This window comes from Rissa tridactyla, chromosome 9, assembly GCF_028500815.1.
Source record: "Rissa tridactyla isolate bRisTri1 chromosome 9, bRisTri1.patW.cur.20221130, whole genome shotgun sequence".
NCBI classification, from domain to species: Eukaryota; Metazoa; Chordata; class Aves; order Charadriiformes; family Laridae; genus Rissa; species Rissa tridactyla.
Window position 1 is genome coordinate 15,882,382 of NC_071474.1, and position 27,763 is coordinate 15,910,144.

The 27,763-nt window shown below is 38.0% G+C and overlaps 1 protein-coding gene across 10 annotated transcripts in view; it reads left to right on the forward strand.

The window, feature by feature from the left end:
- Positions 1-27,763, forward strand: part of TCF12 (transcription factor 12) — a 174,930-nt gene that overhangs the window by 60,637 nt on the left and 86,530 nt on the right. For all 10 annotated transcript variants that reach the window (XM_054215476.1, XM_054215478.1, XM_054215480.1 and 7 more), the window contains one exon: positions 4,838-4,940. In XM_054215476.1, the coding sequence (XP_054071451.1) occupies positions 4,838-4,940 (103 nt within the window). The remainder of the gene's footprint in view (positions 1-4,837; positions 4,941-27,763) is intronic.

Here is a 27,763-nt window from a genome sequence, read left to right on the forward strand (position 1 = left end):
AGTAGTTTTGCTTATGCATGGACAAATCCTGGTGTGACTTCCGAAAATAATTACTAAGGGACAGTACTTTTATATATTCAAAGTGGAAGCAAAAGGGAGAGGATGAATCCTACAGAAGCCCTGGAATCAGTGCAATGAAAAGGGGTAGGAACAGTGCGGTGGCGGGGGGGAGTGTGGGGCGCCTTTTTGGCTTGCTCTTATGTGAGTTCTGTGATTGACTTAAATCAAAATGTCAGCACTTTAATGGTGATCGAAAGACATTGAATTTTAGGAGGTTAATTACCATTTTATTTTGTAAAATGGGGCACAGACTCATGTCAGGCCTTCCCTTATAAACATGCCTAGTAAGGAGTGCTTCTTCTCTGGGTGTTTTTTCTTTTCTTCTTCTGTGACTTCTAGAATAATACATTCTGTAAGATAATTTTCAGGTGTCCTGTGTACAACTATTTATGATATTGTAAATAGTCTCAGATTTTTAATTGGTTTGGCTGTGTTAGCGTACCTGTGCATGGAAGATCCTCTTGATACAGATAAAGCTTAAATCACTTGAACACTTGGAGCATTTTACCCAAAAGAGGGGGGAATTAAAACTGTTGAACTGTTGATTTTGATTTTTTTTTTTGTTGATGGACTCAATTTATTGGAATTATTAGAGAACATCACTCCAATGAAATACCTGAAAAATGAAGAAAGTGTTAGAGCATTCAATTTTGAGAGTTCCTTTGCCTACTCAGTTAAATTGCAGTGCTAATTAGTAGTAGTCTTTCAGCTGCGTTTCATGACAGGTATTATTGGTAGACAATACTTGTTGTTTTTATTTGTAGATGTATCTGTCTTTCTGATCACAAACATGCAGTGAGACTGAAATCCAGGGAGAGACCTCTTGCAAAATGAAAGTGTCAATGTTAGAGAATTCTGTAAGGGACCGGTTAGCCCCCATTAGCCTTTATTGGGCCTATAACAATACAGAAATAAAAGTTTTTGTCTTCCTTTGGGAAGATTAAAGCTTGCTTTTGTAGTAGCTATATAAAAGGTCGGAACAAAGAAGTGTGTTTTGAGTTTACAGTTATGGCATCTAATCATCTTCAAAACCAGTTTTCTTTCTGTAAACAGAAAAATGCCCTGAGCTGTTTGCAGTCCCTTCAGAATAAGGGTGCTCAGAACAGAAAATAAATTTGTCCAGTGACTCCTGTTCTGCAGACATTTTGCCAGTTATTTGTGAAATACTCAGGCGGTGCACTCTGCATGCTAATCTATTGGCACATTTGCTGGGGAGTGAAGGGGGCAGAAGTGGGGATGTGGACTCGGTACGGAGTGTCTCCTTCCAGCCCGGCTGTGTCAAGCCTGCCTCACAGGTGACAGTAAGTAGCAGTCCCCCAAAGGGCTGTGGAAGCCCACCTGTGGTCCAAAGAATGACATGGCCGGCCTGCTCCAGTAGAGTCAGGTCAGAGTATGTATCATCGACTAGCTCTTCCCAAGAGGGAGAATAGCTTTTGGCATAACTAATTAGCTCCTGTTGCTGCTTGCAGCCTGTATCAATCACTGCCGTCAAGTGAGGCCCCTTTCAGAGACTTGTCTTCAAAATTGCCGTGAACTGAAATTTCCTTCCTTTCTCAAAAAGAAAGAATGAAATTTGGCAGTATATATTATTGAGTCTTCTTTAGAACATAGATTTGAAAATGGGTTCTGATGGAAATTTTTATATATCCCCCCTCTCCCCACCTTCTGTTGCCGTTGCTGTGAGGGATGAGTTCAGATGCCAACTGATGGTATTTTCTCTTTGTTACTGAGTCACGCAGGTGGGATGTACCTTTTAATAAACTGCTGTTCTTTAGTGGTGTTACAGACAGACTTTTTAAGGCTCTCAACTGCATTCTTCTTTAAGGAGTAAGCGTATGTTGTCAATTTGCACTATCATATTTGTAAAATACATTTTACTTTTTTTTTAAGCCTTGATAGTATGACTAGAAGCTATTGGAAGCTTTTAAAGTTTTCATCTATGATTGATTACAGCTCTTCCCAATAGAACTTTATGCTGTTTATTACGTAAGTTAACAATACAGATGTAAAAGCAAAGAATGGTATCAGAAATGCAATTTTATTTGAAGTACAGCTTAAATGTGAAGAGTGCTCTGAAATAACTTTGTGTAATTTAAATCATTGTCCTTAGAGCTCTTCCGATTTTGCTTTATTTGCTTTTGTGAAGTGCAAAAGAAGTTTGTTAAATCAACACTGTGTGTGTTTGTGGTTATTTTGTATTCATTTAGTGTGGGTGAGTTATATGTACGAATCAGCCCAGGGTTTCTAATCCCAAACTCTGCTGCTTGAGTTGATAATCCATAACTCATTACTAAGACCCTGAATAACTGGTGTCAAGGACGGTGGCCAAGTTAAGACCTCTTTGCGTAGGTCCACTGTAGATGAAGGCTGAGAGAGGTTACACTTTGCACAAGGGTAAAGTCTGTAATGTGTGACAAAGAATGAAATGCCTGATGCAATTAATTTTACTTAGGAATTGAATTCAAGTATGGAAAAAACAATTCTATTTAAAGTGCTTGCATATGACTTTAGTACATTTCACCCCCATATAGTAAATGTTCTGTTTTCTATGGCTTTAGTGTTGTGAAGGACTTCTTGGAACATTTTTCAGGTAGATGAATTAGTTGATTTGTCTAGTAGCGTAGAAATACAACTTTGCTGTGGTAATTGGATGCAAGTGTGTTCTGTGAAACTGAGAGGGTATGTGAAAAGAAGCTGATGTAAAGGATTATTCGAAAACATTCTGACAGCAGAAGGGAGAAGATTCCTTTCTGTGTAAACTACCCACCCAGGTCTCTGGTTCTTCTGTTTTGGGGGGGAATATGCAATAATAACTTGAGGAGAAACCTTGTTAGTCCTGTGCACTAGGTAGATTGTGTTGTATGATGTGTAACCGTGTATGAAATGAGTCTTACCCCTGTTATGTTTTCAGGAGTTTTATTATTTACTTTGTAAATAAAGATCTCCTGAAGATTTTAGTTTCTGGGGGTCATTTAGGCACCACTTTCTGAATGTCTGAGATATGAATTCTCTTTTGTTACTGATAGAGTCCATCTTAGTTTCTTTCTTTTAAAAATAAAATATAGTTGAAGTATTGTCTTAGGTTTTAAAAAAAACCCCACAATAATGAAGTACAAGCCAAGAGCCAAATAAGAAGCTACCTACTTAGGAACTCTATTTTTTTGGTCCTCTATTTGAAAATTTTTGTTTCTCTATTCAGCAGATTTAATATATTTTTTTGTTTCATTTCAGCATAAAAATAAACCACATGTGGTGACCTTAGCTGGGAGCCACTGTTTCCTCGGCAGCTGCTGCTACACGCTGCTTTTCTGACAGACGGGGCTAGGTCATGGTTACCAGAGGACACCCTTGTGGTCATAACCAAGTTGTAAATGTCACTAAGATTGCTTCTGGATGCCTATCACATGTGTATCACTGATTCTGAAGTAGATAAAGTCAGCCAAAGATTCATGTGGGAGTTGGGACTCCCAGCAGACTACTTTTAAAGCTGAATAACAGCAAGAGTTGTGACATGCATCCATAAGCAGCGGCAGTGATTTGACAGTTCTTTAGCCCTTTGGTAGAAGTGACAGCACGCCTGCAAAGATCGTCAGGCCTGTTTCAGCCCCATTAATGTTGTTTTGAATGCGAGCCTACGGTCTGAAAAAATGATAAATGTTCAGTGATTGATGATTTTAAAGTCCCAGGGGAGTTGGGATTGTTTCTGGTAGCTGTGAACAATTTCCCCCCCTCCCTTAATTAGGCCTGAGCTTTAGGGCTCTCTCTAGCAGGCTGAGAGAAGTGAGGAAGTAGGAACTGTAAGGTTTACAAAATGCTTTTTAAAACTTTGGCTACAAAGGAGGTGCAATTTTGAGTGCCAGGTCTGTCATGTTTTGGTACAGAAGAAGTGATTCAGTGCACATTTCATCAGTCTGAATGGCAAATACCACATTCATACTTTTTCATACATTTTGAAATGTACAAAAGATAATTTTAAGTAATTGGGTTAATTAAATATGTGCATCGTAGGGCTTCTGTGTTTTTCTGTCTCTGTACCTTTGGCTCAAGCTTTCAACGAGGCAGGATTTCCCCATTTCATAAGGGTCACTCCAAGCCTGCTACGTTAGCTCTACTAATGCTGGAAAAGCACAAACCAGTATTTCAGTTTGAGTGCTTGTTTGCAAATCGGGTGACGAAGTTGTTTATTTAATCGCTATTTGGAAGTAAACCTTTCGTCAGCTATGCAGTTTAGTAATGTGATAGTGTCAAAATGCCTATTAATCTGTAACATTAATAGCAGGCTGCAAGGGGAAATGGAATTTATTCTTCTCATTTGCACTAACATTTTTTTCCTAATGTCAGTGGCTCTTCCTGGCCTTTTTACTGCGTTGTTTTATTAATGCAAACAGAAACCTTAGGAAAAAAAAATCAGTTGTGACTTCTTCAGACTAATTTTACTCTCTGGTTAGTGACTTAACACTAAGAGGATTCAAATATCAAAATATCTCAGCATTATTCGATTTTTTAGAAATATTGTCCATGAGGACACAGCTTATAAAGAAATATGTGGTTTCTTTTCGATGAGGGGTAAAGAAGAGAGGGAAAAAAAAAAAAAAAAGGAGGGGGGGAGAAAGTAAAATGTGGGCAGGGAGTAATTTCTGTGAGATAGACCCGAAAGCCAACTTTTGTGATTAATGACCAATTGTGACTCTGCACATTTAATTAGGAAAGTGTCATTACACTCAATTAGCAGGGCTGCCAAATAATCTGTTTAATACTCTGGTCTTTTTTTCTCTAGGGTTTTGCAGACAGTCCTCATTACAGTGATCACTTGAATGACAGTCGATTAGGGCCCCATGAAGGATTGTCCCCGACACCTTTCATGAACTCAAATCTGATGGGTAAGTAGGTAATTCTTTACGAGTATCCCCTCAAAGCCTCTTTGGTCAGAAAGAGACATTTTTCATTCCCTTGTCTAGGCCTGATATGTCAAGCATCTGGAAGTTGCTCTGTTTCTTATAGCAATGCTGACTTTCCTACTGAAATCTTTTTATGTTGAGCAAATTCCTCATAAATGCCATTGTCCAGGACTTTTTAGAAGGAGGAACCTAGAAAGCTGATAAATGTTGATTTGATTTTTATGTTTCTCTTGAAAATTCTAAATTATTTTAAAGCAGAATCCCCCTTAATTTTTCTGAAAAGACATCTATAGCAATTCTTAATTTGTGCATTTAAAAAAAATAAATTACTATTTTTTTAACACTGTGGATTCCTGAACTACCTACCAATTTACTTTAGGCTTTTCCTCAGTTAGTAATTTAAGGGCCTTGCCTCTTATTTTTAATTTTTTAATTTCTTTGATATTTGTTGTATTAGAAACGCTGTTCCTTCTAAGAAATAGATGCAAACTCCTATTTTGCTAGGCAGTTGTTGTTAGTTCTTCCAGGCCTGTGGGTGTCCAACACTTTCTGCTTTTGAAACTGCAAAAAAAGCAAGCAAAATGTGTATTATATTGTGGGTTTAGGTATTCAAAGCTTTTTCTTCATGGCCTGAACTTTCATGTTGCCTGAAATGTGTTCATTTATTGATGGTATTGTTTGAAACTCTTCTCCCTATTCCATTTTGGAGCATAAAAATGTTGATTTCAAAATATTTATTTATTGATTGGCAATGCATGGTCTTAGGACAATTTTTTTCTTGTGTCTTAAACTTAGGGATGACTCTGAATGTTTGTTCTGAATTCATACAATTGACATTGTTTCACTTATGTATTCTGTGTGTTGTAGACATGACCTATTTTGTGATCTCAGTATTGTCCTTTTAAGACATAGCCATGGTAATCTAAGTGGATTACCTAAATCCAAATCCTGGTGGTCTGCAATTTCTTTTGGAAATCTTTCTACTTTGCTCAGTCTTTGTTTACTACTCTAATTTTCTCTGAAACGGAGGCGGACAAAGCACAGCTATTGCTGAAACCAAATTTTGTTTAAACCTTCATATATGAACCTGAAAATATATAATTTTAAATTGACTGTCTCTGTAGTCTTTGTTTAGAGAGAGTACATGTCAATTAATGATACTTATATCTGAAAATAGTAAAGCTAAAATGTAGTTTCCCTTAGTTATTTTGATAGAGTAGAGCTTCCCTCGATACTGTTTCAAATATGTTGTCTTTTTTAAATACAGGAGACTAAAAAGACTTCAAGTTACTTCAATTGCTTTTCCAGTATTTTGATCAGTAACACGTATGGAATGGTTCTAGGCTTTGTAGCTGATTCTGATTTAACTTTACAAAAATATATAGCAAAGTTTGATTGAGATATATATATTTATATATTTTTATATATATTTTATATTTTTTTTAATTTATATTATCAAAGACAAACTATTTGGTCATGCTTTTATTTGGAGCCATCCAATTTCTAAACAATATGTGCCTTTAAATATATGAAGAAAATAATTGGTGCAACTATATCTCCTTAGTTTTTCAGTTTTATTGAAGAGATGGCTAGGTGATTCCATTAGACATAATAGAATTACGTCATTAATTCAGATTTGAAAAGATGCCTGTGTTGAGATTGTTTTGTAGAGAGAATTAATGAATTACAAGATGCGTATGGTCAATCACTAACCCGAAGAAGCTGTGAGCCGAAATAGTTTTGTAAGACTTTATGGCTAACAGTTCTTCTGGATTTTATTTTCTTAGAGCAATAGTACTTAATTTCCTTCTATATGCAGCAAAGATGTATAGACAGCTTCCAGTGTATATCTTAAAGAAATGTAGACCTCAAAACTGTAGAAGCATGCTTCTAAAAGTATCCCACCTATGGTTCTTGGCTTGTCATAACAAATTATATTCATTTTACTTACATTACAGTATAGGATGCAGCTTTGTGTAACACAGTTTCACATCATGAATTTTTGCAGCATATCTTAAGTTGATGCTGAAAGTTTGGAGAGAAGAATGATAAAAGCTACATAAAAACGTGGAGTAGTAGTTTTCTGTGTAGTACCACTATCTGTGTTTGGGTTTTTTGTCTCTTATTGAAAAGCAAAATTAAATTTCTTAAGTTTTTTAGGCAAAAAATATACAGTTTATTAATATCAAATTATGGACATGTTACCGTAAACAGAATGAAAGCATACATTTTATTAGTTACTGTAGAGGCTATTTAATGCATTGATTCATTATTCTGTGATCTTCAGAGGTTAAAAGGAGATGGAGGCTCAGAACACGAACTCGAGGAGTTTATAGGAAATATCTCATTAGGCTAATAGGAGCGACGGAGCATCTAGAGTTCGACGCTGAAGAGCTGAAAAACACATCCCTTCCCAACATTGTATCATGACTGAAGTACATCTCTGAAATAGTTAAAAACTATTTAAAAAAAAAAAAAAGAGCAACAACATATTTCACCATTGCTGTCAACTCTTAAGAGCACCATTAAAAGAAAGAATTGTGTGTCAAGGGGATGTTGTTATTTTGTGTATTATGTTCAGCCGTAAGCATATTTGCCTGAAGAGATAGCGGATTATAAAGTGCCACTGTCTTTCATGATGGAGCTCTCAAACACTTTAATGATCTTGTACATTGCAAAAGAGAGAAATTTTGTCTAACAAGAGTTGATAATGATTCAATAATGAACAATTTGCCACAGAAAGATGCATTTCCATATTCATTTAGATATTTTTGAAGTGTTTTGCAGAGGAAGTAAAGCTATTATGTTGGATTGGTTAGTGTTCTTCACTAATGAATTCCAGAATTATCCTGTTGATTTGTTAGTATAAAAAAAGAAGGGCCGTTGCTTGTATTTTAAGTAAAACCACTGAATCCTCTTGGCACCAGCATAGTCGGTTAGTATCCATAGAGATAGGTAGAAAATCAGGCTAAGATATATTGGTGGTATTGTTGTAGCTCTGTTTAGACTGGATAATCTTTGCTTATTCAACATTTTCTGTTTTAATTACATTCTAGAAAACTATTCACAAAGATACCAGATCCCTTTCTCTGTAGTTATGTTGCCTTTTAGTAGTCGGCACTTGCAAGGAGAGGTCAGTTTTTGCTAGGACCCTTCAAGTATGTGGTATCTCTTGTACTGTTCCCTGGACTTTATTTTACTGAGCTTTTCTACTTCTGCTTATTGGGCAGAAAGGAAGGAGATCATTCTTGAATATAGCTTAAAGGGGTTTTTGTTGATCCTTCTTGAAAACTTGAAGTGGGTGGCTTCATTTCTTTTGTGTGTCTGTCTGTCCACGAGAGGTAGAAAGGATAAAGGCCAAACTTTTGTGCTCCGTGTTCGTTGTCTGTGTACTACGCAGTTCCATGTGATAAAAAGTCATTAAACAATTTAGTGGTTGAACATAAGCTTGGCATGTTGAAATCAGTCCCTTGAATTAGAGAGAGAGATCATTCTTCCAAGTTTTCTTTCAACTACACTTCCTTGTTTTCTGTAACTCGTTGCTTTACAGTTTAATTGGGTTAAATTTTAGACCTCTGGGTGTTCCTGAGCTAGCCAGAGGGTTTGAAGATCTGTCAACCAGGATAACTGGAAACTGTCATAACCTGAAACTCTGAATGTGTAGGAATGGAAGATTTTAGATCATTTACATCTTCCCGACCTCGCTGACTCTAGTGGCCCAGCTGCAGGGTTGTAGTTACTAGATTATTTTATGTCATCTGTTGATGTTGTAACACTCACCTCTGTTAGTATCCTAGTGAGGTGGTGACTGTGCTCTTCTTCCTAACTAACTTTTGCTTCATGCTAGGTCCAGTCAGGATACTTTCTTATGGCCAGCATTAAGAGTATGGAGGGCCTGACAGTGCAGGGAAGTCAAGACACATCAGTCAGTATTTACGAGGGAGGGAGTAGAAGCTTGTTACAGTAATTAGAGCTATAAACGAAGCAGATTGTTTATGAAAATATAATTTCGTATACTGTAACAATTTATGCTGTGAATATAAAGGGTAAGATTGATTCTTGTCCTGATTGAAATAAATAGGTGAAAGAACCAAACATAGTATATGCTTATGGAAGAAGAGAATACATTTTGGTTTTTTTGCAGTGCGGCTTCCTTTAATACACTTGAATCATGTGGGTGGTTTGTCATCAGGCTTCACAAAACTGGGCATGCAAGTAAATTTTACATATATACACCATTTATTTTACCCTCCGTTAGTGTTTAACGGTCTTGTACCAACGTTAGCAGGTGGTTAATAAGTATATGCTGGGTAGAAACAGCCGTGTGGAGCTCAGGGCGGCAGGAACGGAGAGGTGCTTGATGGGTTGAGGCCACATTCCATGAATTTTCAAAGGTAGTCTTCCCAGTTACTGTGAAACTAAAGACTCGTTTTGTGGATTTGTCATGCAAATGAGAGATCAAGATCTGGACTGGGATGCCTTCTGAGTTTAGAGTTACTGTTCTTTTAATTGACTTGATTGCCTGATGCTGTAGGTTTGTAAGAGTGGCTGTGCTTCTGCCAGTGTGTCTTTCAAACTTTTGAAATTACTGTGTCTCATTTTTATCGTAAAATGTATGGTTTGCCTTGTAAGTTAAATGTTCCAGTTGGCTTGGATAGAGTGGTAAGGATTTTTAAAGATGAACATTAGGGGCATTTTTTGAAGGAACGTGGTAGATGGCTGAAGCCTCTGTAAGCTTGCCAGTATAGATATTGCTTTTGAACAGGTAATATAAATCTTTTCAACCTTAATTTGGGAAAGGTTATTCTCAGTAAAAGGAGAGGCTTTTGAACTTTAAAATACAGTTAAAAGAAGGCATGCATCTGAATTGTTCCTCAGTTAAGAATCTAAATAATCTTCAGGCAAACTGCTAGTTTTCTTCCTCACTAGTACTTCAGTAAAAGAATTTTGGAATCAAAGAGGTAGAGCTTATTATCAAATGACTTTATGATGGTGAAGGCAACAATAGGAAGTAAGCAAGGGTAAAGAGTTATTAAAATGGCAAATGTTAATAATAATGCCATTATATTTTTTGCTAGGAATCTTTTACCTTTTAGGAAGGGAGAGGGCAGATGCGAGTAGTGAGTTGGCAGACCTTGCGTTTGTCCAAAATAATAGTTAGATTTCCTTGAATTGCCTTCTGTAATCACTACTAATTTAACACATGGAATAAAATAGGCATCACAATGGAAATTATCTCCAGAGACATGACTAATGGCAAGATTGATCTGAAATAATTTATATGCGGTTACATCAGTATTAACTCGGAGAATGGTGGGGACAGAGTATTTCGAATCCTTCAGAGAATTCTTTAGGAAGAAAGAGGAAAATGTTAACAGAAGAAAAGGAAAAAGTAGGGGCACAATAAAAGATTATGACAAGTGCTTCAGTTCATCTCATTTTACAGGAGTGGGGCAGTAAGTTGAAAGAAAATTGTAAAAGGTTAGCTAATAAGCTTCACATAGTGTATAATTATCTGTTGAATATTGTTGTAGACTAAGTTCAGAAAACCTTTTGTTAGTAAAAAAGACACAAGCATAAGATCATCCACAGTTACAATACTTAGGGGTACAAGTCTCCTGCTCTGAGACGCGGGTCCACCACAAGCCATAGATTATAAACTTCCCATGCTGTTTTCCCTTTTCAGTAACTGGCATCTTTCAGCAGCATCGTGTTTACGTTTTATCGAATCACTTATTGTTTTGATTATTGAGGCTAAAAGTATCAAGATGCCAACTCATATGTATGTAAGACATAATGGCTACTTTTCCCAAAGTTAGCATTGACATTGTTTCACCCCAGTAAAGCTTCATATTTTGTTGCTTCAGGTAGGCTTATGTTGTTTCTAAGAAATAGTTTTTTTCCAAATCATGGCGTATTAGAAATCTAGCAAATAGAATATTTACATTTAAATTTCCTTCTAAGAATTCTTATTTTCCTTTTGGGGCATGTCACTGTGCTTAATTGCTTGATTGACACTTTTTATCAAATATTATAGTTTGGCTAAAAGCCTAATGTGAATTTTATACTATTTTGTTGTTTATAATGAAAATTTCAAACCCAGAGTAATGTTTTAAGTTTAAATTTTGATGATTTGTTCCTCTCTTCCAGATAATTACATGTATCATTTGCTTCATGTGTGAATGTATAAAATCTCCATAAGTTGAGGCCCACCCCTGCCCCCTCTCTTTTTTTTTTTTTTTTTTTTTTTTCTTCTTATGCTGACAGTACACGTGATCTTTTGTTCTGGGCTGTTTCTGGATCTGGCTGTGTGGTGGCTCCAGTGGGCAGAGGCAGGTTCTCAGCAGCTGAACCTGTCAAACCTGGGCCCTGACCTGCTGCTGGCTGCTGATGCTTTCCAGAGTCGCAATGTTTTCTATCTGTTGGTACAGTTTCAGATTTATCTTTTTTCTTTTTTCTTTTTTTTTTTTTCCCCCAGGTATTACATTAAATAAATTCAGCTCACACCAAAGAATTGCTTTCATCTGCTCTTCATTTTCCTTTTGTGAAAGCTAATGGGTTTCTGGGAAATTAAATTACACAGTCATTTAGTGACAGTGCTAAGTGCGGGGCATTTTTACTCTTGGGTTTTTGCTCACAAGAGTGTGTGTTAAGCTTAGTTTTCCCTTCTGTTTACAGTGATATTTCAATCAAATAGCTTTGCTAACATTTCTTTAAACACAGTAATAAGTCAAGGCTTCCTACAAATGCATCAGGGAGCTGGCATCCCCTGTAATGCTGTGCTGTAGCAGGTGTCCATCCACTGGTGCCTGCTCCCCATGGAGACCTTCACCCTCCTCCTAGTTGGCAGCTATGGCAGAGGGTCCCCCACTGACTCTCCTCAGCTGGGGCTCGGCCAGGTAGGTGCTGCCTGCTCCCTGCCTGCCCTCAGCAGCCCCTAGTGCAGGAAGGGGAAGATGCACATCTCCAAATTGCTGTTGGAGCCCTTGTCAGGCTTAGTCTGCAGTGCTGTGGTTCAAGAAAAAGAAAAAAAAAAAAAAAGAAATTTTTTTCTTTCTGGCAAGTAAGTGAAGAAATCTGGCCTTGAAAAATCCATCAGACGATGCAATTAAACACGGTGCTAGGAAGAGTCACTGATGCCTTTTCACGGGGTGCCACCGGTGCCTTCTCAGGGGTCTCCGCAGCGTGTCCCACAAGCTGAACTTGCACTTCTGGTGGCCCTGGGCAGTAGCATTGATTGCACTGTGTGCTAATGGGAGAAAAAATGGGACCTGGTGTTAATCGTGTGAGTGGAAGATGAAATGTTGCGTTCTTCAAAAAGGTCTCATTTACGCCTAAGCCCAGAACTTTTGTTGTATTAAGTACTTCTGAATTGCCAGTCTGGGAATTTAAATATGCAAGTCTGCGGCTTTTACATTCTGAAGTATTTTAGTTCTGATAAAATTTGTTCCGAAAAGCTTGTTTTTTAGTTAATGCAGACTGATACATATGAGTGTTGATTTATTCACAGTGTACTCTGCCTCTGAAAAGGAGACTAAATAGTAATCTGATGAAATTTTTAAGTCTTGCATTTCCTCTTTGTTACAACATGTCAGTTTAGCTGCTGTAGGGTATGTTTATCTGTTACAAGGCTCATCAGTGCGTGAAATGCTGAAAGGGCATATTTCTCTCCTGTGGTTCCTGCCATCCCTGGGCACTTGTAGATGTGTTCCAGTGGATGGGATCAGCTGGGTGAAACTGGAGGATTTTAAATTTCAGTCTGTCTGAAGGCGCCAAGCTCCTTTCCAGGGAAAAGGAGGAGGGGGTGACGCTTTCCCATGCTGGGGACATAACTTCCCCATGAGACAGTTGCTCAGGGATCTACATAATAACTATTATCCTGTTCAAATAGGAGGCTGTAGAAAGCTCACTGGTGATTAAAAGATAATTTTGTAATTTTTCATGGCTTGTCTTTGTTTTGCAATAAAGATGTTTGCTTATCGCCAGGTGCATAAAAATCATTTACTTAATCTCTATTTCATTCCATTAATTTTTTTTCATTCTTGGTGCATGTAGCTGTAGCCTGTCAATTGCTAGCAGTCCAATTTTTAATAAATGCAGCAGCCTGTAGCCAGCGATTAAATTCTGAACTGATCAGCCAAAATGGTGTAACTAGGCTGCTTGTGCCAAAACAGTGGCTTTTGTGATTTGGGGCCATATAGTATTTGCATTAATATGATTTGAAGTTGTTTAATAGTTTTATTTAGAGACTGTGTTTTAGGGAGTCAAATGTTTGTTCCTGCTGGAAACCTGACTTTGTTTAGATACATAGACAAACACCTCAGAACAGAAAAGAGAAGAAATTGAACAAGCCTATAAAAGATGTAAATTTAGTTTTTAGGTGCATGAAGGTGTTGGATCTCTAATACTGTTGGTTTTGTGAGTTGTCTGATTGGCCACTGCATTTTCCCTAGAGTTGTAAGCTGCTGTGGGTGTGCAATGTATCACCTATATAGTGGATTAATGGAACGAGTATCATGAAAAGAAAACACAGGTTTTTTTATTTGCTTTTGAAAATAATGTTTGGACACTTTCACTTCAGCCCAATATTGCACCGAAGTTTTGTTTCTGAAAAGTGGGTGAAGGATTTTGGTGTGATGGAAATGTGCAGGAGACCAGAGAAATGACAACTCAATCTGTTAAGCGATGGCATTATCTTGCTTTATTTGCGAGGCTTTCTTGGTTGCCATCTTCTGATGCTTTGCTGAAGGCTACCAGTGCTGTGGCTTTCAGACAGGTGTTCGGCTTCTGTCGCTCTAATGCATATATGTATGTTGGAATGTTGGCTGAAAATTCTGTGGAGTTATTTCTTGGGCAGCCAGGTGGAGGGTCACTTTGAGAAAGAGAAACCTTATTATCTGTACATGTGGAAGCTTCACCAGGATGGCATTTGGTGGAGGGAGGGTGCTGGTTGGTTGGGGTTTTTTTGGAAGATGCCTGCAGGGGCCCCCTATCCGAAGATGAAATAGGAGAGAGTTGATACATCATTTTATGGGATGTTGTGTTATATACAGTATTAAAGAAACTGATGGTATTTGGGATTACTGCTACTGATTCCTTTAAAGAAAGCAGCAGCCTTAAGTTCAGTGATGAAATAAAAAAGGTTCATTGAACTGGGAATGGGGAAGAAACACAGCAACTAAAATAAGTTGGGACTGATTTTACAGTTTTTCCTAAAACTGCTGAGGTCTGGCCGTAAGCCTTACAGGTGGTTGGGAACCAAGCACACTAAAATGTGTAATGTGTAAATGTAAAACGTATAAATTCAAATTGGGATTGTACAGCCATGTGCAAAACCAGTACTATCATTACAAGAACTGTAATGAATTTTAGTTGCCTTCCCAGTGCAATAGTGACCTGTAAAACAAGCCTGATACTCTGGGCACCAAGTGCAGTCAGAACGAGTAAGGCGTATTGCAATTTCTTCCTCTTATACAATGGGACGTAGAAAGCAGAAGTCGTGAGAGTAATGTGTGACTTGTTAACAGTCTCGTAAGCTTCAGGGCTGATCCCTGGGGTCTGCATTGCATACCTAAGTGCATGACTGCATCAAATAAATCCCTATCATGTTTTTAAAAAGTTCTGCAGAGATAGGAAAGAGCATGTGTGTACAGTCTTTACAGGGGTACTGTGGTTTTAAGTACATTTGCTCCATCGTAGGAGCAAAGTGAAGTTTGCCTTACTATTTTGCTGTGATAAATAACACTTCCGTTTCTGCTTTGATTCACTTCTTTCTTATGACATCATTTATTTGTTTCACATATTGCTAGTCCATTACAAGCTGTCACCTCGGATTTAATTTATTTATATCTTTATTTGCAGTCTTGAGGTACTTTCCAACTTAAAAACTACAGGCTGATTGACCTACTTGAATAGAGATTTACAAAAAATAATTCCTTACACAACCATATATCTTAAATATGCCTTACCTATCTTAAAAGTCACATTGCCTTATGAAATACTGTAGGGAATCTTCTGATCACATCACCCTAATTTCAAAGGAGTTCGCAGAAGCTCATGTGTGTTATACTACAGAAAGCATTTAACACACCTTAGTATTTTACTTAGTCAAAAAATGGTAGGTTTTTTTGCATATTTTCTTAAGTTATTTTTCTTTAATTTAGAGGAGAATTTGTTTCCATGTTGGTGTGTTGCATTATTATACAGCTTTGAGTTTGAAAGATACAGAAATTGGTACAGATATGCAAGATCAGAAACCGAGCTCTTGCTTATTTTCTGGGATACAATTCTGTCTGTCTTTGGGCTTGGAGAAATCCCTTCACCTGCTGTGAATTAGATCTTTCTTCTCAGTGATAGGTGAGGGGATATTTTTTTTCAGCAGTGCTGTGTTCTGAGGAGAAAGATCTGCCAATGTATTTTGCCATCACTGAAACAATTTTTCTTTACATCTTCTGGGACTGATATTTTTAAGCTTAAGATAAATGTCACTGTCATTGCTAGTGTTTAAAATACTACTTTATAAATAACAAAGCTGAGAAATCCACATGCCACTTTTTTCAGGTGTCTGAATCTATGACTTTTTGGGGGTACTTTGGGTTGAGCTGTGAGAGCAGAAGCTGAAGGACTTGCTCACCATGCCATGCTGCATTGTTCTTGCCCGGCGTGCCGGGTGCTCGGGGGTCATTCGCTTCTATTTGGTGACTGAGTGGTGGGAGGAGGAGCCATGATTGGCTTCTCTTCCTGGTGCTTGGCTGCATTTCCTTTAATTTTTTTGTTCGCTGCTTTTATTCATCGATGACAATTTATAAACAGTGAGTGTTTCACAATGATTTCAGCCTCGAGAGCCAAACAACTGTATGATTTTCTTCCTTTGTTTGACCGCTATCTGGCACTAAGCCACATGCACCATTGTAGTGACTATTTTTGTCCAGTATATGTGTATATTCTTTATCTCATTTATATTTTTGCTATTACATTAGAAATTTATCTTCCTAGAAATGTGGTTTGAAAGGTACATGGTAAAAAACCCAACAACTTTATAAAGCTGTTAAACAAATTGAGTGTAAACCCATTCCTACCAGGATACAGTAAAGGGAGAGGAGCCAGAAGAGAAATACTGCTGGCTTTCATTGGTTCAGTGGCACAGTTGCAAACTATGAAAAGGAACATGATTTGTGAAGGAAAAAGTCCATGTGTTTCTCCAGTTGGGAACCATTTTACGTAGGGTAGTTTGCTTGTGTATGCACAATAAGCAGTGGGCTTTCAGCAATATATTTAGAACAGAGTAAAGGTAAAGAACACTTTTTTTTTAAATATAGAGGATTTTCAGTATTGCTTTATCCATTTTACCTACATAGAAGAAAATTTGGAGCACAAATGTCTTGAATCAAGACAGTGACTTCAGCTGGCTCTGTGGTGCTGGGCTGACGTGCTGCAGCAGGCGGGAGGGAAGCTGTACCCCTCCCAGGCTCTGCCTCCTCCCCAGCGCTGACACTGCCGGGGCTCGTGAGACAGACATAGTGCGAATGCCAGCAAACCGATGTGAAATAAAACACCAAATTGAAAGGCAGTGATTCATCGGGAGAAAATGTTATCCAGGCCCCAGTAACTTTTTTTTCCTTCTTTTAAGCTGTGCTCTAAAGCATCCTTATTCCCTTGATAAGCAATTTCAGCACCGCTATTGAACCGAAAGCTATGTTTTTAAAGTTGCCGCTGCCCTTCTATCAGATCTCTCTTATTTTCTTGATGGTACTTTTATGTTGCTTTCTTGGTTGTTAATGCAACACAATTATGTGTCGTTGGTCCAATTTATTTCCTTCCAAAAATGCCAAAACATCAGAGGTAGAAAATAGTGTAAACTGTAATTTACACTAAAATTGTCCACAGAGTCCTCTGTCTTCAAATCTATAGAGAATAATTTTACTGTAGTTTTACTGGGCGGTTAAACCTGCATTTTTGTCCCTTGAACACACCCATCTGGATCAGTCCACGGTTCCACCTGAGCACTTCCATCAGGCTCCCACTCAGCTGCACTTTGGGATTTTTCCCATCTTTACCTGGCTTGTCTGTCTGCCTTGGTCTGTTGGCTTTTTTGACTGTTTTAGGAAAGGCAATTTTTTGTGGTTTTGTGCAGATGTGTTGCTCCTTGTAGATATATTTTTCTTTTTATTTCCTTCTTCTTAAATATAAAGAAAATTAAGTTTTTAATTCTTGTTATGCTCTGTTGTTACTTACAGTATGGTACTTCTTTGGTTCTAGCACCTGACTGTTGAAATTCATAGTGTCTCCTTTGCCTTTGCTCAGGGGTTTTGTGGTTCTTTCTCTGTGCGCCTATTACTGGCCAGTGCTGTGGGTGGGATACCATGGCAGAGGAGTCTGTCTTCTCTTCCATTGTGGGGCTTTTTGCTTGTTCGTGAGATGTTTGTACATTCAAAACTGGTATCTTCTAAATGGTCTTTAAGTGCAGATTCTGACCCGGATGCTGTGTAGCATAGTAAATATTCTTCTTCCCAGGATGGATTACTGTGCAGTAGATGTGGAATATCAAAACCGTTTGTTCTTATATTGCGGTGGAGGTGTAGTAATGCATTCTCTGATCCTCTGCTAGAAGACACAGAAGTTGTGGTGAATGGACAAGAGGATAATAAAAGCCACTATAGGAAAATATGTTTTAAAGGGGAAAAATAATCCTATATTGCTGGCCAACTTCTAAACAAACCTGCAAGGCTACGGCTTAGATGTGTTGGAGGAAGGAATATGAGCCAGATGTTAAAATATCCTTTGGTTAGACTCTGAAAGAGTGAGTTTGAATGCAAAATTGGTAAATATTTGCTTATTCCTATGTTAGGTCAACAGGGAAACTTCATAGTTCTCCACTGCAAAAAGCAAATTCACATATGCATTTTAGTGTCCAGTATTTTGTTATTTAAAACATGTCCTTTTTACTGAAGCTTCTGAGATGTGCGTGGCTGCTTTTCAGAATGCTTGATCCCTTGTAGCATGTACCATGCTGCTCAAGGCAAGAATCTTTGGATGTCACAGTCATCTTGCCACACGTGATGAATCACTTTGCCTAAAGATTTTCTGCCCACAAAGCCTCTGGGGTGGCTCTGTCTCCCTAAGGATGTTCTGTTTGAGTAGCCGTCTGAGCTTGCTCTCCTCTGACCAGCTTAGAAAGTACTAAATCTAAACTTTTTCACATTTTATTTCTGCTTGTAAATAACAAAAGGGGTCATATCATATAAATACATATGCAGAGGACACTGCTGACCAAAATCAGAAATAAGGCACAAAAAAGAACTAGTTGGGCTTTAAAAAGACAATATCACTTTAAACTTCTTTTGTTTGAAGTGGTTTGGTTTTTTTAATTTAATCTGTTACGAGAATCATGTCAAGTGATTGTAACATCAGGATACTGTTCCAAATGTGTTATCCTGTTTTTTTCTCTTTATTTTCCTTCTTTTTATTGGCTTATTGCTAATAAGCCAACATGTGTAATGAGTTTCATAGGTTTCCTCATTGTGTCTCTCTTTGGATATACTCTTTGGTTGCATTGGCCTGTGAGGCAGGATTAGTGGCAGCTGGTAATAAAACCTGAAGTTCCAAGATACTGAATAGATACCTGGTCAACTCTCTCCTTTCAGGGGTCTATAAATCTCCTGTGGGGAGCCTGGGCGACATTTTAAAAATATATCTTCATGTTTTTAGGATTTAATGCAATTCATGCTTTTTAAGTAGCTCAAAATTTGTAGCAGGTAAACTTAAATTCACATCTGGTTGTTCAGTTTTCAGATTCAGCGGTCTAAACCAGTACGCATTGACTCTTTTGTTGTAGCATGAGGTGTCTTACATATTTTTGCAAATTTATAGTAGTAGTATGTCAGCAAATAAGACATAGGAATTGACAAACTCCAGGAAGTAAACTTTGTTTTGAGCTTTCTCTTTTTTTTGTTCTTAATTATTCACATTCTTGCCCTTCCTGCCATTTTACTTTTTGCCAATACATATTCCTGTTTTGTGCCCTTCCCATGTGATCAGTGGAGTCCCCAATGCTCTGTGTTGCCTGGTCAAGCTCTGGTGTTGTGAGGAGGAGGTGGCCTTTCGCCTTCCCTACTCCCCGCGCCCCCCCCCCCCCCCGAGAAAATCCACCTGTTCTTTGCAAGCAGGCTTTTGCAGTGATTCAAAAAGGGGGTGGAAATGTAACTGCAAATTATTAGGTGGCCATATTTCATCTTTTGCCTTTCTACACAGAACTACCTTTTCTAACTTAATGCTGCCTTTCTCCTTTCTCTCCTGTTGACCCTTTTCAAATACTTGCTTGAATAAGCTTTGTTGGGGGAGCTGCTCATCTATCTATTTTCTGTTTTGGAAGACAAATCCAAATAAAAAATTTGCCCTTTTTTCCCCAAGGATATTGATTTTCTTTTTTTGGAATAACTATCCATCTTGCAGAAAATATTTTCATTATCAAAATAAATTTTAAAAAAACCAAACCCTTAGCCTCAATGTAATTCCAGCTCTTCTTTGCAATGAGACTTTTACTGATAGAAGATAAATTCTTGGTCCTTTTCCTGATTTTTTTTTTAATTTTTATTTTATTTCTGATTTAAAATTTTAGTTCTTTTAGCTTTTTTACATCTGCAACTTTGACAGCTACTGGAAATTCTTAAATATATGCAGTCTATGTCACATTGGAAAAAAAAAAGTATTGGAATGAAAATTTTATTTAATACCTGAAAGTATAGCATGATTACTTATAAAAATGCTTATTTTGAAGTCAAAGCCAGTTATGCTTGCCCAAGGTTTAATGTTCTTTTTTTATAATGAATCCAGCTGTGAAGCCTGAATGGAAATCAGACAGCTTGATGCTAACAGCTGATCATAAGGAATCCAGTTAGGCAAAACATAAAACGAATAGATTTTGTTGACCCTGGGTAAAGCTGCGTAACGCCAGTATAGATGATGAGTTAAAAGGGACCAGTTCAGCAGTAGCTTGTATCTAAACTTCAATGCATTCAATTTAGCTGGGTTTGTATGTTTCTCTAGTAGTTAAAGAACATTCTTAGTGGAGTTACAAATTTTCTTTGGATCTGAATGCTTAAAAGAATTGCATTTTCTAAGGAAAGTATACCCTAATTTTAGCTATGTTTTCAGTTTGCAGTTTTATTTGTTGAATGCATTTTGTAAAGCTTTTTTAAATATTTAGCAAATGTGCATCTTTTGCTTGTTAGGATAACATTTGCATTGACTGCGTCTTATTGAACCATTTTTACTCAGGAAATCGCAAAACTCTTTCAGTCTTAACTATTGACTGTGAAGTTCCATCACATTTTTACCTCTCTCTATTGTAAGTACTAATTTTGCTATATTTGCAATACTGTGAGTGCTTCTTGCAGAAATCCACTTCAGGGTAGCCTTGCAGCCAGTTATCATTGCGCTGACAAGAGGGTTGTTATTTTTTTTTATAACTGTTTTGTTGATTGACTTCTAGCTCCCTCTTTCCAAATAGTGGTGCTTGTCTAATTTTTAGTGAATGAATAAATCAAAGCTGCTTCTTACAGAATAAATTTTACTAATCTATGCACTATATACTTGTGAATTATATATGTTTTATTGATGACTTTGCTTCTGTGTATTTCAGGGGTAAGAGTCGTAGTATGAGCTAATCTTCACTGGAGTCCTTTGCTATAGGAAATGTCTCGGGAGTTATGTGTTGTTCTGTTTATGGATTAAAATTCGTGTTGTCATGACTCCTTCATTGATTTGAACAAACTGATTAAAATCTGTTACTCTTCTCTTGATGTCCTTATAGCCTATATAGTTGAAATAACAACTGGATCCCCGATGCCTGTGCCATGCACTTTTTAGAACTTGTTTTCAGAAGTTCACTAACGTTTGTTGCTGGTGCATTTCTTGCTGTCTATGCGGAATTCCCCTTGCTCACAAGCAGTGCCACCTTTTGCCATCCTGGAATACCCTTTCTTTTGAAGTTTCTCTGATAAATCTTGCCCTTTTGTGTGCTTGTTTCCATGCGTTGAGCTGAACCCTCACTTTCTATGTATTAGGTCTTTTAGGTATAATTATGTCTCAAGCAAGCAAACCCCAATCCTTTCCCACCTTAGTCAATGGGAAGAGAGGCTCAGCTTTGTCTGGCCCATAAGAGGTTTGGTGCCTCCTGCCGGAGACACGTGTGTCCTTGGCTTCATGTGTGCAGCAATTCAGCACAGGGATGGGAGGTGAGGTGCTCAGGCTGGCCTGGGCTCTTGTTCTCCCTTTTTCCTGATGTTTCCAGGTAAGGGTAAGCTTTACTGAGGCACTTTGATTTTGGATGAGATTCTTTGTCCAACTCCTCCCAGCCCTTTCCATTGTGAATGTCACCAGCTGTTAGGTTTTTGCCTCTTAAGAGATATCAAGTCTGTAGCATAGCCATCAGCTTGCCCTGTGTTGCATATGAAGTGTGACTAATATTAGTGCTTAATTCATTACATGACACTTTTCACTTCTTTTCAAGAGCTTTCAGAATAAAAGAAGCTGAACTTAATCTAAAAAATTGATCTTATTAAAGAAGATATTCTGATCTTAACACTGTAAGTTCCCCAGATACTACAGTGATTAGCATTCTGTAAGTGCCCGGAATAGAACTGGTCATCAGGCCCTTAATTTAATGATTTATTGATTAATGATTTTTGTATTCTAGTGAGGGAGAACACTTCCTGATCTGCTGCTGGTCAACATAATTCTGCAAAAGGATGTGAATATTCCTTTGATATTACTCGTATTTGTTCTTTAACCCTTCTGTGCTCTTCTGTCTAACAACGCCAAGTCTGACAGCTTCTTGTTGTGTGAAGCTTTTGGAATACAGGACTCGGATTTGGCTCTGTGAAAAGGTGAATCGTACCAAAACTGAATTGAGAGCAAATACAAAAGGTTTTCTGTATTTCTCTGAGATCTTTGAGATTGGGAAGAGAGGAAGCCAGGGAAAGAAGATAAAAGGGCCTGCAGCGGTACAAATCACCAAATGATTTGGATTCTAACTATAAAAAAAAATGTGCTTTCTGCTTCTGACATGATTTTTTTTCCCTTCCTTGTATTGAAGTATGCTGTAGTCCCTTTGTGTAGCCTCCTGGATGGGAAGGGAGGAATTGCCATTGGCCTGAAGCAACACTACAGAGTGTTGCTCCCACCTAACAACTATGTTCTTATCGTGCCACTAAACTTATTTCTCCAAGTACTTCTCAGCAATTCATGCCTGAAAGCAAAGCTGAGGTGGTTCAGCAGATGCTAGACTTGCCTGATTTAACTGTATCACTCAGGTGCGTCTGCTCTTCATACAATTAACGTAAGAAGAACAAAAGTGAAACACAGCTCTTGGCTTTGATACCAAAGGGGGAAGTCCTGCCTACCTGGGCACTTACGGCATTCTAAACCTGAAAAGTGCATAGTAATTGTTTGTTTAATCTTTTCCATTTCAGTTGCAACTCATTTGACTTTTAGCCCCAAGGCATAACGTAATTTCAAGAGAAGATGCACTCCTTGTCACATTTGTTTTCTGAGTGTCTTTTTAACAGTGCAAATACTTAACAGTATAGTGTGATAAGCTCTGGCCAAAATGTCCCTATATCCTTCCGTCCATAGTGTTTATTATACTCCTAAATCATCAATAACACAAACATAAATTAACATTTGTAATTGGCCTTTTTTGCAAACTGTAGTCAAAAGCAGCTAGTGCTGTGATTCAAGCCTTGGTGTGGCGTGATCACATCACATTGTGTCATTATTTATCTGCTTGTTTTAAAACGAATCTGTGATACTTGCTTTAAAAGAAATAAAATAATTTCTTTCACTGAGAGCATTGGCAAGCATATAGACAATTTTTTTATAGTTTTAATTTTGTTTTTTTTCCATTAGCAGTGGTCCTGTTTGTTTCAGAATTTTGTTTAACACTTTGAGTACAGAAGCACGTTCTTCCATTGATTTTTCATCCCGCTTTGTCCTTTATCTCTGCTTGCTTGCTATTGTTCGAGGGTTGCTTTGCGAAAGGTGCGAGCATTGCGTGCAATTTATTTTGGCAAAATGAAGAACATTGCCGTTGATCTGGGTCTGAGCCCACTGCCCTTCCTGGGGCAGAAGTTCGTAGCTTCAGGTTGTTCCTTCTGGCAGGCTCTGCTCAGATTGCGACGTGGAGCCGGTGGCTCAGCGCTACCCAGCACTCCATTAATATGCACAACATGACCGGTTTCGGGGGAAGGTTATTAGAATGCTGGTTTGTATCCTCCAGTGAATGAAATGATGTGTGATTATGAAGTCATCAGGCATGGACCAGTAAGGCTCGAGAGAGCCTCCCCCCCAGGTCCTGGGGGTGCCATTGATTGGTGACCATGTGTTTGTGCCCGATAGACTGTGAAATGGTGTGTTGCTACACGGCTGTGCTGCACCTGCGCCCCACCGAGGTGATTGATTGGTTTGGTCATGTGGAATGTTCCCATCTGGTCTGCAGTAATGTGGGGTTTTTTGTTGTTGTTGGGTTTTATTTTTTGGTGCTTTTTGTTGGTTTTTTTTTTTTTCTTTCCCTTCCCTTCCTTCCTCTTCTCTCCTGTTTCCCTTCGTCTGCGGGCGGCCAGAGCAGGCAGTCGCAGAGGCAGCACAAGTCTTTGCCTGGAAAACAAAGTGGGGCTGCTGCAAGTGCTGCTCTTGTTGCTGCGAGAGGCACCCATCATCTCTGGTGTGCTCAGGAGCAGCCTTAGGACAGCTATAATTCTTTTTTTTTTTTCTTTTTTTTTTTTTTTTTAAACTGGGGGAGGGCCGGGATACGACAACCAAACCCCGAAACCTGCGTGTTACTCTGCAGATTTCTTACTGTTTTTACAAAAGCGCTCTGCTATTGTAATTAGATTACCCAAGTAGCAGTGCATGTGGAAGATCTTATTTAACCTCAGAAAAGTAGTAGTTTATTTATTGAAAACTACTGATGTTGCACTTTAAATGCCAAGAAATTATTTTAGTTCCTTTAAAAAAATTTCTATAGTTACATTGGGCGGTCTTGTTTGATATTTCTTAATCTCACTCCTTTTTCATAATTGATCTATTCATTCCACTTAATGACTAATTACATATCAGAGCACATCATCAGCAGCATTCATCATTGTAGAATGTAATAATCAATGACATTTCAACAAAGGAAAAAATAAATATGCAAATAAGGACTCATTAACATTTGCATGAGCTGTTTGAATAATCACGTTGCTGACAAGGCTGTAATTAACAGAAATTGATGCTGAGTTCAGTATTTGATAGTGTGTTTTCTCAGCGTTTTATTGTTGTCACTGCGGGGGCTGGAATGAAGTTCTGCTCTACTTGTACCTTGACTCAGGCTTGATGTGATGGGTTGTGCCAGGTAGCAGAGGCTTCTGGGAGCTCTGAATTCAGCTGGGACCTACACTTAATGCATAGAAAGATATTTTACTTAAATTGCCATATTGTTAATGAAGGACTGGTAAATTCTTGGTAATTATACAACAACTGAAGGCAAACCTTCTCTCCAAAGTCAGAAAAACTAAAAAATGGTTCTTTTTTTTTTTTTTTTTTTCAATTGAGAATCTTTTACATGAGTCAGGACTTTGAAACTATAGGATTTCTTATTTGCATTGAAAATGAGGTATTGATGTAGGGGGTTTTGGTGGGTTTTTTGTTTCTTGTTAATCTTGCACAGTGTATCAGTGTCAGGAGGCTTGAGCTTTATTGTAACTGAAAATCACTTGCTAAGGAAAATGTTGTGTAATTATGAAATGTACAGTCTCTCTCTCTGTCTCCCCCCCTCCTTTTTATTATTGCTAGTTTACTCCCCCCTCCCTCTTCCCCCCCCCCCCCCCCCCCAGCTTCCTCTTTTTGTCATGGATATCAACTGAAATGCACAAAACACAATAAAGCTGTTTATGTCAGGTTTTTTTGGATGACTGTAAGTGCTGATTATAACAAGTTTAAGGAATTTCCTTTGTTGAGTGTGTACCCACGCCATATGGCTCAACATGGAACATTAACTTGACAGGGATAATGGATTGTGGTATATGGAGACAATTTTGCCTGCAGCTTCACTATAACTCATTCTGGTTGGGGATCACAAGTTTATAATATAGGATGCAGCAAACATCCAGATGGATTTACTTTACATAAAAGAGTTGCATTTCTTTTTATTTCCTGCCTGTAATTGGAAAAAAAAGACTTTTAAAAAAAGAATTAAAAAGTAGTAAACAAAGAATGGGTCTTATTCGGGGAAGAAAAACTGTGTAGATATGTGGCTGAACTGTTTTGGATACACTGAAATGTAGGTGAAGTGTTGTTACTTACATACATGCACAAAATTTTTCAAATAATATCTCAAGTGGTTTCACTTTTCAAACTATTTCAGCATACTTCCAGTTCTAGAAACACATAAATGTTCTAGGAGAGTGTGAAAAAAGGTATTTGAAACAAATCTGTGATTTTTACTTAATTGTAATGACTTCTTTTAAAATCATAAGCAAAGCAACCACTTAATTAGCATTCTGAAGCTTTGGTAACGCACTGACGGTACCCTGTTTACTTTTTTGGGGGGGAAAAAATTCCTATAAGCTTTTTGTAATGAAGTAAAATACTGCTGAAACAGTTTAATTTGTTTACTTCAGTGGTTGCCTGATATTATGGGAAGTGTCCAAATGTCTTAGAGTGTAGCAGAACTTGGTATAAATCTAGTGCTTCCTACTGAATGATCCGTGTGCCCCAGGTAAGTCCTAACTTTGCAAATACTTCTACATCTAAGAGACTTTGAGCAGGCATAATCCTGTTAAGCACGTATGTAGCTGTTTGAAGGATCAGGGCCATAAATCCATATTTAGGATTTCAAATGGAGCTACATGAGATGGCTTCAGCATTCCTGTGCACTTGTGATTGAGTTATACAGCAGATAAAATTGGGTGCTTTACTATCTGAAAAGCAGATATCTTTTATATAGCAGTTTTGGAGATTCATTTAAAACACTAGTTTTTTGAGACTCTGGAAATCTTGACCTTTCTTATCCAAAATAACTGCCGTATCTTTTTTTTTTCCTTTGAACCACTATCCCATGGCTGTGAATTTGTTAATTTTTTTAATTAGCTTTTGAGGTAAGTACCTGAACAGATGGAGAAGACACGGTTCATGGTTGGGGAAGAGGGATACTGGTCGTGATTATAACAATACTGTTTGTCTGTTGGGTCTCCCTCCCCCATTGCTGACTTGATAGGCTGACATCCCAATTTAGCATCTCTAATCGTTATCCAAACTTTCAGAAAGTAAACAGCTAGAAAGCATCTCCTTTTGAGAAAGGGCAAATAAAAAGGATCGCCAACAATTGACCTATGAAGAATCTGTGTTAGCTTAAGATACGGGATTTCTTTCAGGTTTTCATGCTGCAAACTATACTTCAGGAAGCTTCTCTGGGTTCATTCATCTTCCCCTCGCATACCAGGCTGTATGTGTGATAATCACAGCCAGGTGGGAATTTACTGTGGACTTAAGAATGTTGTTGTTTATGTTCTTACTACGAAGTTCCGTATTTGCTACTGTCACTGCAGTTGCAAAAAGACAGTCTCAGGAAAATACGTGATACATCTTTAACATTTTTAATAAAACTTGCTCTGTATTTGAAGTAGAGGAAGAACAACATCATATCTAGTATGCGAGTCAGCTGGTGGATCTCTCTAATTTACGGTGCGCCGTTTGGGAAACACTAGGACAGGGAAATGTGCACCAGTGTTGCAATAAGCTTGAAGAATTTAAATCTGTAGATAAGAAAATTCTTTCCAGGAACTGTAAGGGGAGTTGACTATTTCTGCCAGCTTCTGGACAACTTGTCTCCTTTTTGGCTTCAGAAGTAAGAGTCAAAATCTCAGAAAACACTTAATAAAATTGAAATGTTGAAGATAACGTTTGTGTCTCAGCATTTACTGCCCCACTAAGGAACTTCTGCAGGACTGTATTTGCAAAATAACATGAATACTCTTCCTAGATTACAGAAATGACTACCTGTGACATAGGTATTGTGTGAATGTGTAAGCACTGCATTGGCAGTAAGAAAGCTGCTCGTGCGTGTGTTTTCATTCCACTCCTGGACAAGCTACAAAAGTAGGCTTCACTTTTTTCTGATCTTGTAATCTGTAGTGGCCTGTGGGGAGTGCACTGATGATCCGGTCTTGTTAATGGCTTAGTGTAAGGATGTTGTAAAAGTCCAGTAAGTTGTCAGTAGAAAGGCCATCAATAGAAATTTATGAAGAGTAATGCTTGAAAGCAAATTCCACTGGCCTCTGACAGTAAGCCGCTGTAACGGTCTTTGATCCTGAAGGGTCTGCTGAATCTCAAGTGGAAGTCAGTGGTTTGGGTGTAAAGAGCAATGAATTTTCTATTTTTGTTTTTCTAATGATTTATTAATAAATATTGCTGCAGTCTTTGGATTAATGTTTTTCTTTATTGAGCTGTATTTTAAAGGAACTTGGAGTCTTTAAAGGAAGTGGAGTCTTGTTCCATTTCAGTATAAGGAAATGCCTTTATGTTATATTTCCCATCTGATTACTTTGGCAATTACATAGACATTTCTTAGATCTGTTTGGTTGCTATCTATGTGGGTAGGGTGATTAGAGCAGCTGAAGACAGGAGGGGGAGCTGTGGGCACAGGCGCAGAAGGGCAGAGGAGCACCCCCTCTCCTTTTCAAACTCCTCTGGGAAAGCAATTTTCACAATATTTCAGCAGTTAAATGTGATGTTTACGTCTCCTTTCTTGTCCTTAAACACCTGAT